At 47.1% G+C, this 12,549-nt stretch overlaps 1 protein-coding gene across 5 annotated transcripts in view; it reads right to left on the bottom strand.

Moving 5' to 3' along the window:
• Positions 1–834: 834 nt before the first annotated feature.
• The window catches only part of EVC2 (EvC ciliary complex subunit 2), a 153,806-nt gene continuing 142,091 nt past the window's right edge, over positions 835–12,549 (bottom strand). For 3 of the 5 annotated variants that reach the window (XM_044945651.2, XM_044945649.2, XM_006044374.4), the window contains 4 exons: positions 11,829–11,916; positions 6,426–6,622; positions 4,052–4,153; positions 835–1,558 (listed from right to left, as the gene is read on the bottom strand). In XM_044945651.2, coding sequence (XP_044801586.2) covers positions 1,288–1,558; positions 4,052–4,153; positions 6,426–6,622; positions 11,829–11,916 — 658 coding nt within the window. In that variant the 3' untranslated portion in view covers positions 835–1,287. The other 2 variants (XM_044945650.2, XM_044945652.2) reach the window with 2 other exon arrangements.

The following is a 12,549-nucleotide window of genomic DNA, read 5'->3' on the forward strand; positions in this document are numbered from 1 at the left end:
GGGACGAGAGTTTGGGGCCGTAAAGTCTTCAGTGAGTCCTGACTTTGTTACTTATTGGCTTTATGACCTTAAGCTTCTGGGTTTCCTGATTTGAGTTGGAGATGGTACAGCCCAGGGGCTGGGACCTCTTCAGGCACCTGGAATGATGAAGGGCAAACCTCTACTGAACATCACAACATAGGGGCAAAACCTAAGAAGGGACTAAAAATAAATGGTTCCTACAGAAAGCAACAAACGAACTTACCGTTGCAGCAGGGAAGGATGGGGTAAGGGACAGTTAGGAAGTTTGGGATCGACATGCACACACTGCTATATTTAAGATGGATACCCAACTGTGTAGCACGGGGAACTCTGCTCAACGTTATGTGACAGCCTGGATGGGAGCAGAGTTTGGGGGAGAATGGATACATGTATAGGTATGGCTGAGTCCCTTTGCTGTCCACCTAAAATTATCACAGCATTGTTAATTGGCTATTTGTTGTTTAGTTGATTAGTTGTGTCTGACTCATTTGTGACCCCACAGACTGCAGCCCACCAGGCTCCTCTGTCCATGGGATTTTCCAGGCAAGCATACTGGGGTGAGTTGCCATGTCCTTCTGCATAGTTGGCTATGCATGCATGCTAGGTCACTTCAGTTGTGTCTGACTCTTTGCGACCCCATGGACAGTATGTAGGTCACAAGACTCCTCTGTCCATGGGATTCTCCAGGCAAGAATACTGGAGTGGGTTGCCATGCCCTCTTATACTCCAATATAAAATAAAAAGTTAAAAAATAAAACAAACATCAAAAATAAGTAAATAAATGGTTCATACAGAAAGCAAAAATGAGTCTCCTTGAGAGTAGCTTTATATAAAATGCATTTATTAATCAAAAGTTCCCTTGATAAAAATAGAATATGTAACAAACACAGTGTGAGAACCGAGAGCCTTGCCCTTTGACACACAGCCCACACTTCAGTCAGGTGTTTCGGGGATGTGAACTGAGGGCTGGGGGGGTCTCCCCCAGATCCTCCGTGAGCTGGGACCGAAAGCAGTGAGGGTTCATGGAGTGGTCCCCTGTCTCTTGATGTCCCTTGTGATGCTGAAGGGAGTGGGCCACCTGGGAATTCATGGGACCAGATTAAACTGAGTCCTCGAAAGTCATGGTGGTGGAGGGGGAGGGTTAGAGGTGTGTCAGTCTCCATGTACAATCGATACCTGAAAGTTGTACATAAAACATGCATACCCGCAGATGAGCAGGAAAAAGCAAATCTTTGTGTCTTCAGACTCTAGAAACTTCCCTTTGGGCTAGTTCATGCCCAAGGCCCACGCAGCCTTTTTGGCATTCAGAAAGTTCTTCTTCTTCTTCCTGGGAGGAACGTGCAGTGAGATCTCAGGCTCCTTTGGATTTCTGAAGATAAAGAGCTTTTCACCCGTGTTTAATAAGTCAACGGCTTCTGCCCCTACAATGGGCACCGGGGTCAGTTCGTCAGTGGACTCCAGGGACAGGTGCGGCCAACTTCCTTTTCCAGAGAATATCACCCTCTCTCTGAGAGGGGGACACGTCTTCTTTAATATGCTAAAGAGAGAACAGAAAATCAGACTGGACATTTTTGGCAACGCACTCTCCTGAGTGTGCCGACAGAGTTCTCCAGGAAAACTCCCTCTTGGTTCCTGGGTCCCCAGTTAAGTGTTACTTTAAAGGGTTTTCTCTGTGGTTGCCAGGGTGGCTGCTGAGATTAGCTGAAGCCCATGGAAGGGGCGGCTGCAGACGGCTCACACTGACTCATGATGGTTCACTTCTCCGGAGTTTGGTGAGCCTGTTGTCATCACGCTGTCAGCATGCGATCAGCCAGGGTGGGGGTGTTTCACACCGCGGAACCTGACAGATGCTACAAGTCAGAGCTTCCCGTCTACCCCCAGATGATTGGGATACATTGTCCAGGATGCCTCTGCCTGTGGGCCTCACACTAAACACAGGCTGGTAAAATCTGAGTGTAAGGCAACAGTCAGAAGCTAGGTAAAATGTGTTTGAAATAGCGACACACTGGGGGAATATCCTATAAAAGGATTGCTGGAATCCTGCCCGTGAGCGGTCCAGTCCCTCAGTTCCAGCTGCACTTGAAAATGGCTCTGACTCCCTCTGAGAGCCCTGTATGACTAGAAAGCCACAAGGTCCTTTGCCCAAGCAGGGCAGGACAAGGCCATGTCACTGTGGGCTGACATACTGGAGGCCACTGGTAGGCTCATGGGCCCTTCCTGAAGAGAAGTGGCTTTGAGGTTTCAACCTCATCACCACGAACTCCTGCCCTGGCAGCTGTGTCATCTGAACAAGGATTCAAAGACAGCTCCATCAGCTCTCTCTGACTCACAGTCTCTCCTCCTCCTACCCACCCTTCCACAGCGCCTTGAGGCAGAGAAAAGGCAGGCACAGTGGTCCAGCACCATGGGCCCAGGGTCCTCCTGATCTGCACTCGCCCACTGACATCAGTGCAGCCCAGGAATGCCTTTGCTCTCCCAACCTCATCCTAGGACCCCTGACTTCCAGTCCTTAGTGGAGCGCTTTCCCTTTATATGGCCTGAATTTAATATTCTTGGTTTGGGTTCAATAGTGAGTGAAGTCACTCAATCGTGTCCGACTCTTTGCAACCCCATGGACTGTAGCCCACCAGGCTCCTCAGTCCGTGGGATTCTCCAGGCAAGAATACTGGAGTGTGTTGCCATACCCTAATCTAATTCCTTTGGGACTACATTTTGACGTCCAGCCCATTATCAATGGCTCTGGAACTGTTATCATGGACTCTCTGGGCAGCTTGGTCTCTGCAGCTTCACCCTGAGAAATTCTGGAAGGTGCAGGACTCGCCCACATTCTGTGGGCATCACTGTTTCCACAGCACCTTTTGGTTATCACTTTTTAACCTGTTACGTTAAAATGGGTTAACGTAACTCTTGTCACTCGTGTTACTATTTTTCCAAATTTCTAGTGGGAAACACGTGAGCGCCTGAGTCTGTTGTCTGCAGCAATCTAAAACCACCCTGCCTCCAATTTTCCTCTGCTCTCCAGGTGTGCCGCCACCGCAGCTCAAAGAGAAAGGGACTCAATAGAGTGAAAAGAGCAGTGGCCTGGAAGTGCAGAGAAATAGAGGGGTTGGTTCAGTGCCCCCAAATCCCACGGCCACTTTTCACCAGTGGGGGTCTCTTCTTCTGACCTCCCCAAGCTGGTAAAGCGTGGCCGTGGGATTTTGCCCACTTTCCAAAAGCGGGCAGGCTCAGTCCAACAAGATGAGAAAGGGCTTTGTAAACCATAAAATCTAAGCCTTTATAAGGAATAATTCTCCTAATGAGATCCCATTTAAAAAGAGCCACTAGTTCAAATAAATACTGCAATTAAAATGCTAATAAATGATAGAACATTCTCCCACTGATAGCAGGCGGCTTATCTTCAGCTCCTAGACTACGCTCTTTGCTTTTTTTTTAAAAAAATGGAAGGATAGTTGATTTACAATATTGTGTTTATTTCAGGTGTAAAGCAAAATGATTCAGTTTTATATATGTTTTGTTTTTCAGATTCTCTTCCATTTTAGGTTACAAGATACTGACTATAGTTCCCTGAGCTATACAGTAAATCCTTGTTGCTTATCTATTTTATATACAGTAGTCTATATCTGTTAATCCCATATTATTAATTTATCCCTCCCCGCCGCTTTCTATTTTGGTTCCATAAGCTTGTTTTCTAAGTCTGTGAGTCTATTTCTGTTTTACAAGTACATTCATTTGTATTATTTTTCTTAAACTCCACATGTAAGTGCTATTGTTTGATATTTGTCTTTCTGTCTGACTTACTTCACTTTAAACTAAGCCCATTTTGGTAGTATGGCTCTGTGTTCATGCTCTCCCTTGAAAGAAAAATAAACTAAGCCCACTTTGAATAAACATGTTGTCTGGAGGGAAGGAAGGAGTGTGCTGTGTCCGTAGTAACCCTCCCTTCGTGGTCCCCTCCGCCTCCCCTTCTGGGCTCATGGGCACCCTGGCTGACAACCCCTCCAGCCCACCTGAACAGATGCCCTCATACCTCTCCTTCCTCTTCTGAGCCCAGAGCATCTTCTCTAATCCTCTGTTTATCAGTTCTCCACGAAGTTTGCTCTCTAAGGCTTGCCACCAACCCTGGTGTTTCCTGAAGGCAAGAAGGGACATTCTTATATTTTCAAAAAGAACAGAACCTTCAAGTGAGGCCTAATCCTAAAAAGCCCTCTGGGAACTCCTTCCTTCAGTATGACCTTTGGCTGACAGGAAAAACCCTTAGAGTATTCACATTTACTCACTCACTCACTCTGTGAACACTGATCAAGCATCTTGCTGGCCAAGTCAAGACACAGTCTCTGCCCCAAGGGGTCCCCAGTCCAGGGGTCATAGATAGGTAGCACGTGACATGGGTCAGATAGAGGGAGGCTGCCGAGATATGGGGACACTTGAGCTGAGTCTGAGCATCCCTGCAGTTGAATGCATGGAAGATTCCAGAAGCAAAGAGCTCTCTGCGCTGGCTTGTGTGTGATCCACCTCCCCCAGAGTGGACATTCTGGGTGGCAGGACTGTCCCTTACTTTCCCACCTACACTGATGCCTAAGACAGTGGACACACTAAGAGCTCATACATGTTTTATAAATACATGAATAAGAAGATTGAGAAGGTACAATGGAAGCTTAGAAGGAGGATAAGGCAGGGAGCCTGAATGCCACGTGATTCTCAACTGAAGAAGGGACAGCAAACAGGACAGGGGGAAAGATGTCCACAGGCTTGGGTTCAAGTCAAGTCAATACAGGATCAAGTGTCCACTGGTGCCTGGTTCTGGCCAAGTTCATACTCTGCCTCAGCTGGTTCACACTGCGCAGCTATGGGGGTTGGGGGTGGGGGTGGGTGCTGAGAGGGGCTATGGGGAAGGCAGAGCGGGGGGAGGGGTGGCGGTGGTGAAGAACCCTCATCCACGCTGGGCCAAGCTGTGACCATGCAAAGTCCTGCTCCAGGGTTACCACCAGTACCTGCTGCCTGTGTGTTCTCTGATTGCACTAGAGAAAGCAGGCTGAAACAGGAAACTCCAACCACGCCCACCCCAGCCCCGACCCCACCCACACCCCCAGTCCTGTGACCACACTCAACTTCCACGCACTCAACTTCCAGCCCCGGCCCCCCACCCGCCACCCCACTGTGTGCTGGGTCCCTCCAGCTCTAGGAATGTTGCAGACTCCCTCCTCTCCCCTACAGCTGATGTCACCCTCTCATCCTTCCTTGCACCCCAGCCCTACTCTTGGCCCTCTGTTGTGCATCTTGCCTTTGTGAGCCAGGGACTCCTTTACAAGTCAGGGAAAATAACCTGCATATACACATGTCCACACAATCATGCCATTTCCACAGACTCATGGGCATCAAGACGCCCTTCCCTAGCCTGTGGATCCTCGTTGAGGACTGGGCTTTGCTGCCTGGCCTTCAGCACTTTCCAGGTTGGTCATGGCTTTCCTTGCAGCCTCACCCCTAATAAATTCTGCTCTCAAGTGGCATGGCTGGCTGCCCCATACTCACCTTATCCAAGGTCCCTCTTCATGCCTTTCCTTAATAAAGACCCTTAACTGACAAAATGCACACCTGCAACTTGACCCTAAAGTATCTATGCCGCCTTATCCATAATTGAGGAAAAATGAACCCAAACTAAATGGTCAGCAATAGAGTAACAGTTACATACACTATGCTGCACACCTCAGTAAAATAATAAGCAGCTATGAAAAATAATACCTATGGAGATGTTTCTAGAACTGGGAAAAGCATGAATTTTTTAATTGTTAATAAAAATAGCAGGAAGAGTCGACACAGATGCTTAGGAAGATATCTGCACATGGACAAGAGCTGAAAGGTAATAAGCAAACTTGCCTCTGCGATAAGGTTCTGAAAAGCAGGAGCTAAGGCTGTATATACTGGGATTCCTATACATGTGTGCTCACGCACATGCATACACACACATACCCGCACACACACCCCCACACACCGCACACACTCTTACAATCCAGCAGACAAACCCATTCTGGAGGAAGAATTGTAACAAAATGCTAATAGCCAGTTGCTCCAGCTGATAGAACCATGGTGTCTCATTGCCTTTTTCCTTTATGCATTTACTGTGTGTATATGGCATATTTACAGCCCAAGGAAACCTACTGTCTTAAGATCCCATTGGGAAGTGAACCGGTGATGAAAAGAGAAGCTGTGGACAAAACCCTTGGGCCTGCCATGACTTCCAGGATTCATGATGACACTCCTGGATGCCATCTGCTCCCTAAATGAGGAAGTTCCCCTGGGAAGGCGGGCGTGCTTGTGCCCCATGGTCTGGCTCACCACCCCCATCCGTTCTCTCTCAGGAAAATGGGACCTCATTTTCCAAAAGCGGCCGACCCTGCACTCACCCCCTCCTGCCCAGGTCAGCCTGCACCCTGCTGCCATCGTTCTCCACCGAGTGGTCTTGATGCTTCTGGCCCACGGAGTCCAGCACAGCCAGCAGCTCAGCCTGCGAGGCTGCAGGCAGAGCCACGGTCAGGAGCCGGCGCAGCGTGCCCCCCGGCAGCATCGTCAGCTTCGACAGGTACGACGCCAGTCTCAGCTCCTGGAGGAGTGAATGCAGGGACTCAGAGCCTCACGGCTCTCACCTTGATGAACAGCAGGGTTGAATGGATCACAGTCTTAGGACTTTTTGTCCCAGGGAGATAAATACTTTATTAGCTTGGTCTTGAAAACATGTCCCCAAATTTACAGAGCCGTCAAGAAAATCTATTTGGTCAGCAGCCTTGGCTCCCCATGACGTTCCCTAAGCCTTCATCCATCCCTTCCAGCTACCCTCCTGGATAGAGGGCAACTCACTCATCATAGTTACAGCCCTGGCCTGCAGCCAGGCCAATTAGTAATTTCTCCTCCTATTCATGTTCCGTGAGGCGACAGGGCTCAGAGGGAACAGCACAGGCTGTGGAAACAACTGAAAAGGCCCTAAAGCAGTGGAGGGTTAAAGAAACTGCACTATGGCCATACCACAGAATACCAGTCTGCAGTGAAAGAAATGGATGGATCGCTAGGGCTTTCCACCGCCTGGAAAGAGCCAGGCTGCACACTCACATCCTGTATGATTCCAAATGCATAATCAGAGTTGACAGAACATAGGGATGGAGAATAGAGCAGAACTGGCCAGGAGTTAGGGATGCAGTGTGTTGCATGCTAAGTCACTTCAGTCGTGTCTGACTCTTTGTGATCCCATGGACTGTAGCCCGCCAGGCTCCTCTGCCCATGGGATTCTCCAGGCAAGAATAATGGAGTGGGTTGCCATTTCCTCCTCCAGGGGATCGTCTTGACCTAGAGATCGAACCCACATCTTTTATGTCTCCTACATTGGCAGGCAGGTTCTTTACCATGAGTGCCACCTGGGAAAAGCACAAAAATTCTGTTAATAATTCCAAGTGCCACTACCCAGAAATAATTATCAGTAGCATTAGGCAAAGCACACTCTAGGAATCTTTCTAGGCATGTATGTAAATAGATGAATGGATGGATGGATGGGTTATACAGATGAATAAATGGATGAATGGATAAATGGGTTATGGACAGTGGATGGATAGATGATGAGTGGACAAATGGGCAGATGAATGGATGGATGGATGCAGAGATGGTTGGTGGATGGATGGATAGACAGAGGTGGATTGATGGATGAATGGATAGATGGATGGTTGGGTGGACAAAGAGATGAAAGGAGAGGCAGACAGATGGAGTGATGGATAATGGGTGGATAGATGGACATGACTATGAAAATGAGATCATAATCCATACAAAATAATATATATATATATTATGTATCTATTTTGTTGCTTGCCTGCTCTATCCACTAGAATATCAGTTCCTGAGAGCCTGGGCTTCATCTGTTCACTTTGCTGCTAAAATCCCAGGGCCTAGGATAGCACTTGCCACTTACTAGGAGCATAGTCAATATTCAAGAAAAAAGCCTCTTCAGAAGATGTTAAGCTGACTCTAAGTCATATTATATGTGCTTAAAAAAGAATTCCACTCTACTGTCTACAAGTCATACTGGAGCCTCGAGGGAGTAAAGGAGATGAGTTCAGGGAGGACCTCAGGTGGGGTCCCAACCTCTTCCCACAGCACAAGGAAACTTTCTGCCTTGCTGAGTTAGTACCATTCATTTTAAAATGAGCTCCCCCTTCCCATTTTATTCATGAAACAATTAGGAAATATTTTGCTTCAAAGGGAATGGAGCAGTAGCATGAAATGAGTAGCACCTTTAAAGGAAGAGAAACTGATTTAAAACCAGCTCCACCACTGAGTGGCTGTGGGACCTTGGCTGAGTCACATCACCTCTCTGACCCTCAGTTTCTTCTGGACAGTTTCAACTGGACAGTTTTGTCCAGTGAGGATCCTCTCCATGCCTCTCCTCAATACTGGGCTGATACCACTGCTGTTGGTATCATTGCCATCACAGAAGGAATGATGGATTTACAGCAGTGCCTAGGGGAGGCTCTTCCCACTGCCAGGGCCCCAAGAGCAACAGTGAGTATTAACTGGGATGATGTGTGATGTGTCTAGCACAGAACAGGCATATGAGTGTTATTTTGACATTGTCATAAATATGCAGAAGAAGGAGGAGTTGGCAAAGTTGCATAAATATGAAAACATGGGTGCTCATGTGGAAATGATCCTTCATGCAAATTTTGTAATTCAAACTATGCTGTCCCTAAGGTAGGGTAATAAGCAGGAAATAAAAAAGACACATAGAGGCGGGGGAGGGTTGGGGAGGGAGAGGGAGAGAAAGACAGAGATTGCAGGGGAAAGAAGAAAAAGAAGGAAGAGGGGGAGGAGTATTTAGAAGAAGTAGAAAGAATGGGGGTGGGACTGGGTTTCCCTGGTTATTCTCTTGCCTGGTACAAAGAAGAAACAGGCAAAATACAGGACTCCTCTACAAAGGGAGTGATGGTTAATTTTATAGGTCAACTTGTCTGGGCCACAGTGCCAAGATTTATATGGAGAAACATAATTCTGGATATATCTGTGAAGTAGCTTTTGAATGAGATTAACACTTGAGTCAGTGGACTTAAAGCAGATTGCCCTCCACAATGTGGGTGGGCTCCATCTAATCAGGTGAAGGCTTGAATAGAACAAAGACTGACCCCTGAGCCAGAGGGATTCTGCCAATAGTGGGCCTTTGAACTTGAACTGTGACACTGGCTCTTTCCTGGTCTCCAGCCTGCTGTTCTATATTGTCAGCCTACTTAGACTTGCCAGTCTCCACAATCACATATGCTAATTTCTTAAAGTAAACCTCTTTCTCCCTCTTTTCCCAAGTCTTTGTGCTTCTGTTTCTCTGGAAAACCCTCACTAATACACAAGGGCTGGAAAGAAAGAAATGAAGTTGAGTAGACATTGCTGGGGGATTCTACAAGGCACAGGATGGGGAGGGGGTGCAGAGAAAAGTCACCCTCCTAAATGATTCCTGCTGCTCAAGGCTTCCATCCCAGCAGCATTTTACTCCTGACAGAGCCAGTTCTTTAGCAGAGTTCACAGTTTAAAAGAGCCAACAAATTAGGGATGAACCTGGATGATATTCTACACATGACCCTTTGGCCATCTGTCAAGTCTCTTAGTAACAAAGAAGAGGGGGAATCACAGTGAGTGTGAGAGATGGCTCAGTTCCCACAGAGACCCAGGCCAGGAGCAGCATGTGCTCTGCAGGGCAACACAGCAGGAAGAGCACATGCTGTGTAGCCACCAACCCCAGGCCGAGTCCTGAGCTCCAAGGAGGATGGTGAGCCCTGGAACCCGAAGCCACCCATTCATACCTTGGTTGCTCTATTTGCAAAATAGAGAAGATAGTCCCTGATTCCCAGCTTTCTGCAGGGATTAAATGAATAACTGATATGAGTGCCTAGGATGATACTCAATGCATGACAGGTATTCTGGAAACTTCTGCTTCCTCCCCCATCCCCAGTCTGGAGCTCAAGCTAAGAGATGTGGGGTAGAAGAATGTGGGCTCCAATCCTAGCTCCACCGGGCTCCTCAATGTGAACTTGGGCAATAATGTCCCCTCTGGAGGACCTGTCTATAAGGGGATGATGGTAGAATTGCCGGACAGTGAGGTGAATGGCAAGTACTCTTCTGGGTCCTGCCATGAGTAGGTACTCCTCTCTTGCTGAAAATATCAAGAAAGCCCAGGTCAGCTCTCATGTCAAAGAGGAAGAAGCATGTTAGACTTACTACTCACTTTGACGCTTAACCTTGTCTTCCTGTCTGGTGTGATTGGCAGAATAATGGCCTTGAAGGTGTTCATGCGCCATCCCAGAACCTGTGAATATGTCATTTTACATGGCAAGGGACTTTGTGATGAAGCTTAATGATCATGAGCGGAGAGTATCCTAGACTGATTATCCAGATGAGTCCAACCTCATCATCACATGGGTCCTTAAAAGCACAAAACTTTTCCTGCTATGGTAGGTCAGAGAGAGATGTGATGATGATGGAAGAAGCATCAGTAAGATGTGATTTGTTGAGTTTGAAGATGAAAGAAGGGAGCCATGAACTAAGAAATTCAAATACCTCTAGAAACTGGTAACAGCCATCAGCTGACAGCTAGCAAGGAAATGAAAACCTCAGTCCTACAACCACAATGAACCAAATTCTGACAATTACTGGAATGAGGAGGAGACAGATTCTCCCAGAGCCTTAGAAGGAGTACAGACCTGCTGACACTTTGATTTTAGTCTGGCAAAGCCCATGCAGGACTTCTGACCCACAGAACAAGAAGATAATAAATTTGTGTTCTGTTAAGCCGCTAAATTGGTAGCAATTTGTTACAGCAGCAATAGGAAACAAATACAAGTGAGAAGATGTGTGTGCCTGCGGACAGCTGTGGCCAATTCTGCTGGCTGACACCGGAAAGTGCCCCACCCCTGCTCCCTGCTGGCTCTCTCTGGAGGCTGAAAAGGAAGTGTTGAACTTGCAGCCCCCCTTGCAACCAGGGATCCATGGGTCGCGTCTCCTCAGGACATGAGTATAATTTGCTTCAGAGACTTGGTGCCATGTACTTTCTTGGAAAGAAAAGAAAGCAGTGATTGTGTTCTAGCTCTACCCTCTTCACATGAATACAGATACAGCAACTGGAACTTCAAGGAGAGGTGGGAAGAATCAGAGTGTAACAGTGACATCGTTGAACTGAAGCGAGGTCAGCAACACCTACCTCCCAATGGCCCGTGATTGGCATAAGCCACTGTCACAAATCACATTTGCTGAGACCCAAAGAAACCAGGAAGCCCACCTTGGATGCACATAAAACACCACTCGTAGAGTTATGTAACTCTGCACAGCCTCACGCTCTGTCTCAGGAACGCTGATGAGGGCTGCAGCTCTGGCCAAGAATGAGACTACCTAACCTCAACACAGAAAAGTTGAAACGTGGTGTGCAATCTCAGCATTCTCCTTATATGGCCCAGATTTCAATGACTAACTTTGTTCCTGGTAGAACTTACTCTGTGTATATTAAACCTGTTTAAGACTGAGAAGAAGACCATTTGGGTGCCTGTCTAATCACGGAAAAGAAACTGACCAGGGCAGTGATTACTGTTGTTTTTGCTGCTGCTGTAAACCCAATTGAATGTCCCCTAGGTGCTGGCCCTGGGCCAGGGATTTTCACAAATCCTCTTAGCAGTTCTCAAGGTTCCTGTTATCATCTGTGTCCTGTAGGTGAGGAAACGTGGACTCTGAGAAAGAGCTCAAGTTATGGGCTGGCAAGGGATGGACCCAGGACACAGAGGACTTGTTCTCACCTGGCCGTACAGGGTCACAAAGGTGTCAGTCTCCATATTCTCCAGCAAATCTTCCAGCACGACACTGTCTTCTTGCTCCTCTCTCAAACTAGGGTGAAAACAAAATCTCCATAAGTTCGGTGTTGTTATAAAGTGATCCTATGAGAAGATTGTCTAGTTGGTTAAATAACAAAGTATCAAAAACCTAATCTACATGATTAAAAAAAAAATCCATCAAAAGAGATAGCCAGAAGAAGCTGGCCTCTTTTTAGCTAGATTATCTCGCAAATAAATGAATCAGGGACTGCTCACCAGGATGGAGGGCTCCTTCAAGTGAGAATTTTTGTGGGAACTGTATGGAGAGTTTTCTGTGGCTTTGAAGGGCAGCCTGTGCTCTGCATGGCTATTAGTATAACTGATGTCATCTTGGGCCCTTACAGTATTTCCTGTCCTTCTGCTGACCCACCTAGGACTGCTCAATGAATCACTTCTCTGTCATCAAAGGCTTTGTAGTTAATAGATATTGTTTAATAATCATTAGGGTCAGGTATTCTCTGTGCTTTGTTATTCCCTAGACAAGGCTGAAAACCTTCCCTGAAGTATTCCTGGCATCCACGAGACTAGTTACCCATTCATAAATTTTGACTTAGGAACGCACGTCCCATTTCCAAGCATCTATTCCATTGTTGCTAAGTCACTTCAGTTGTGTCCAACTCTGTGCGACCCCATAGACGGCAGCCCA

This window comes from Bubalus bubalis, chromosome 7 (genome assembly GCF_019923935.1).
Source record: "Bubalus bubalis isolate 160015118507 breed Murrah chromosome 7, NDDB_SH_1, whole genome shotgun sequence".
NCBI classification, from domain to species: domain Eukaryota; kingdom Metazoa; phylum Chordata; class Mammalia; order Artiodactyla; family Bovidae; genus Bubalus; species Bubalus bubalis.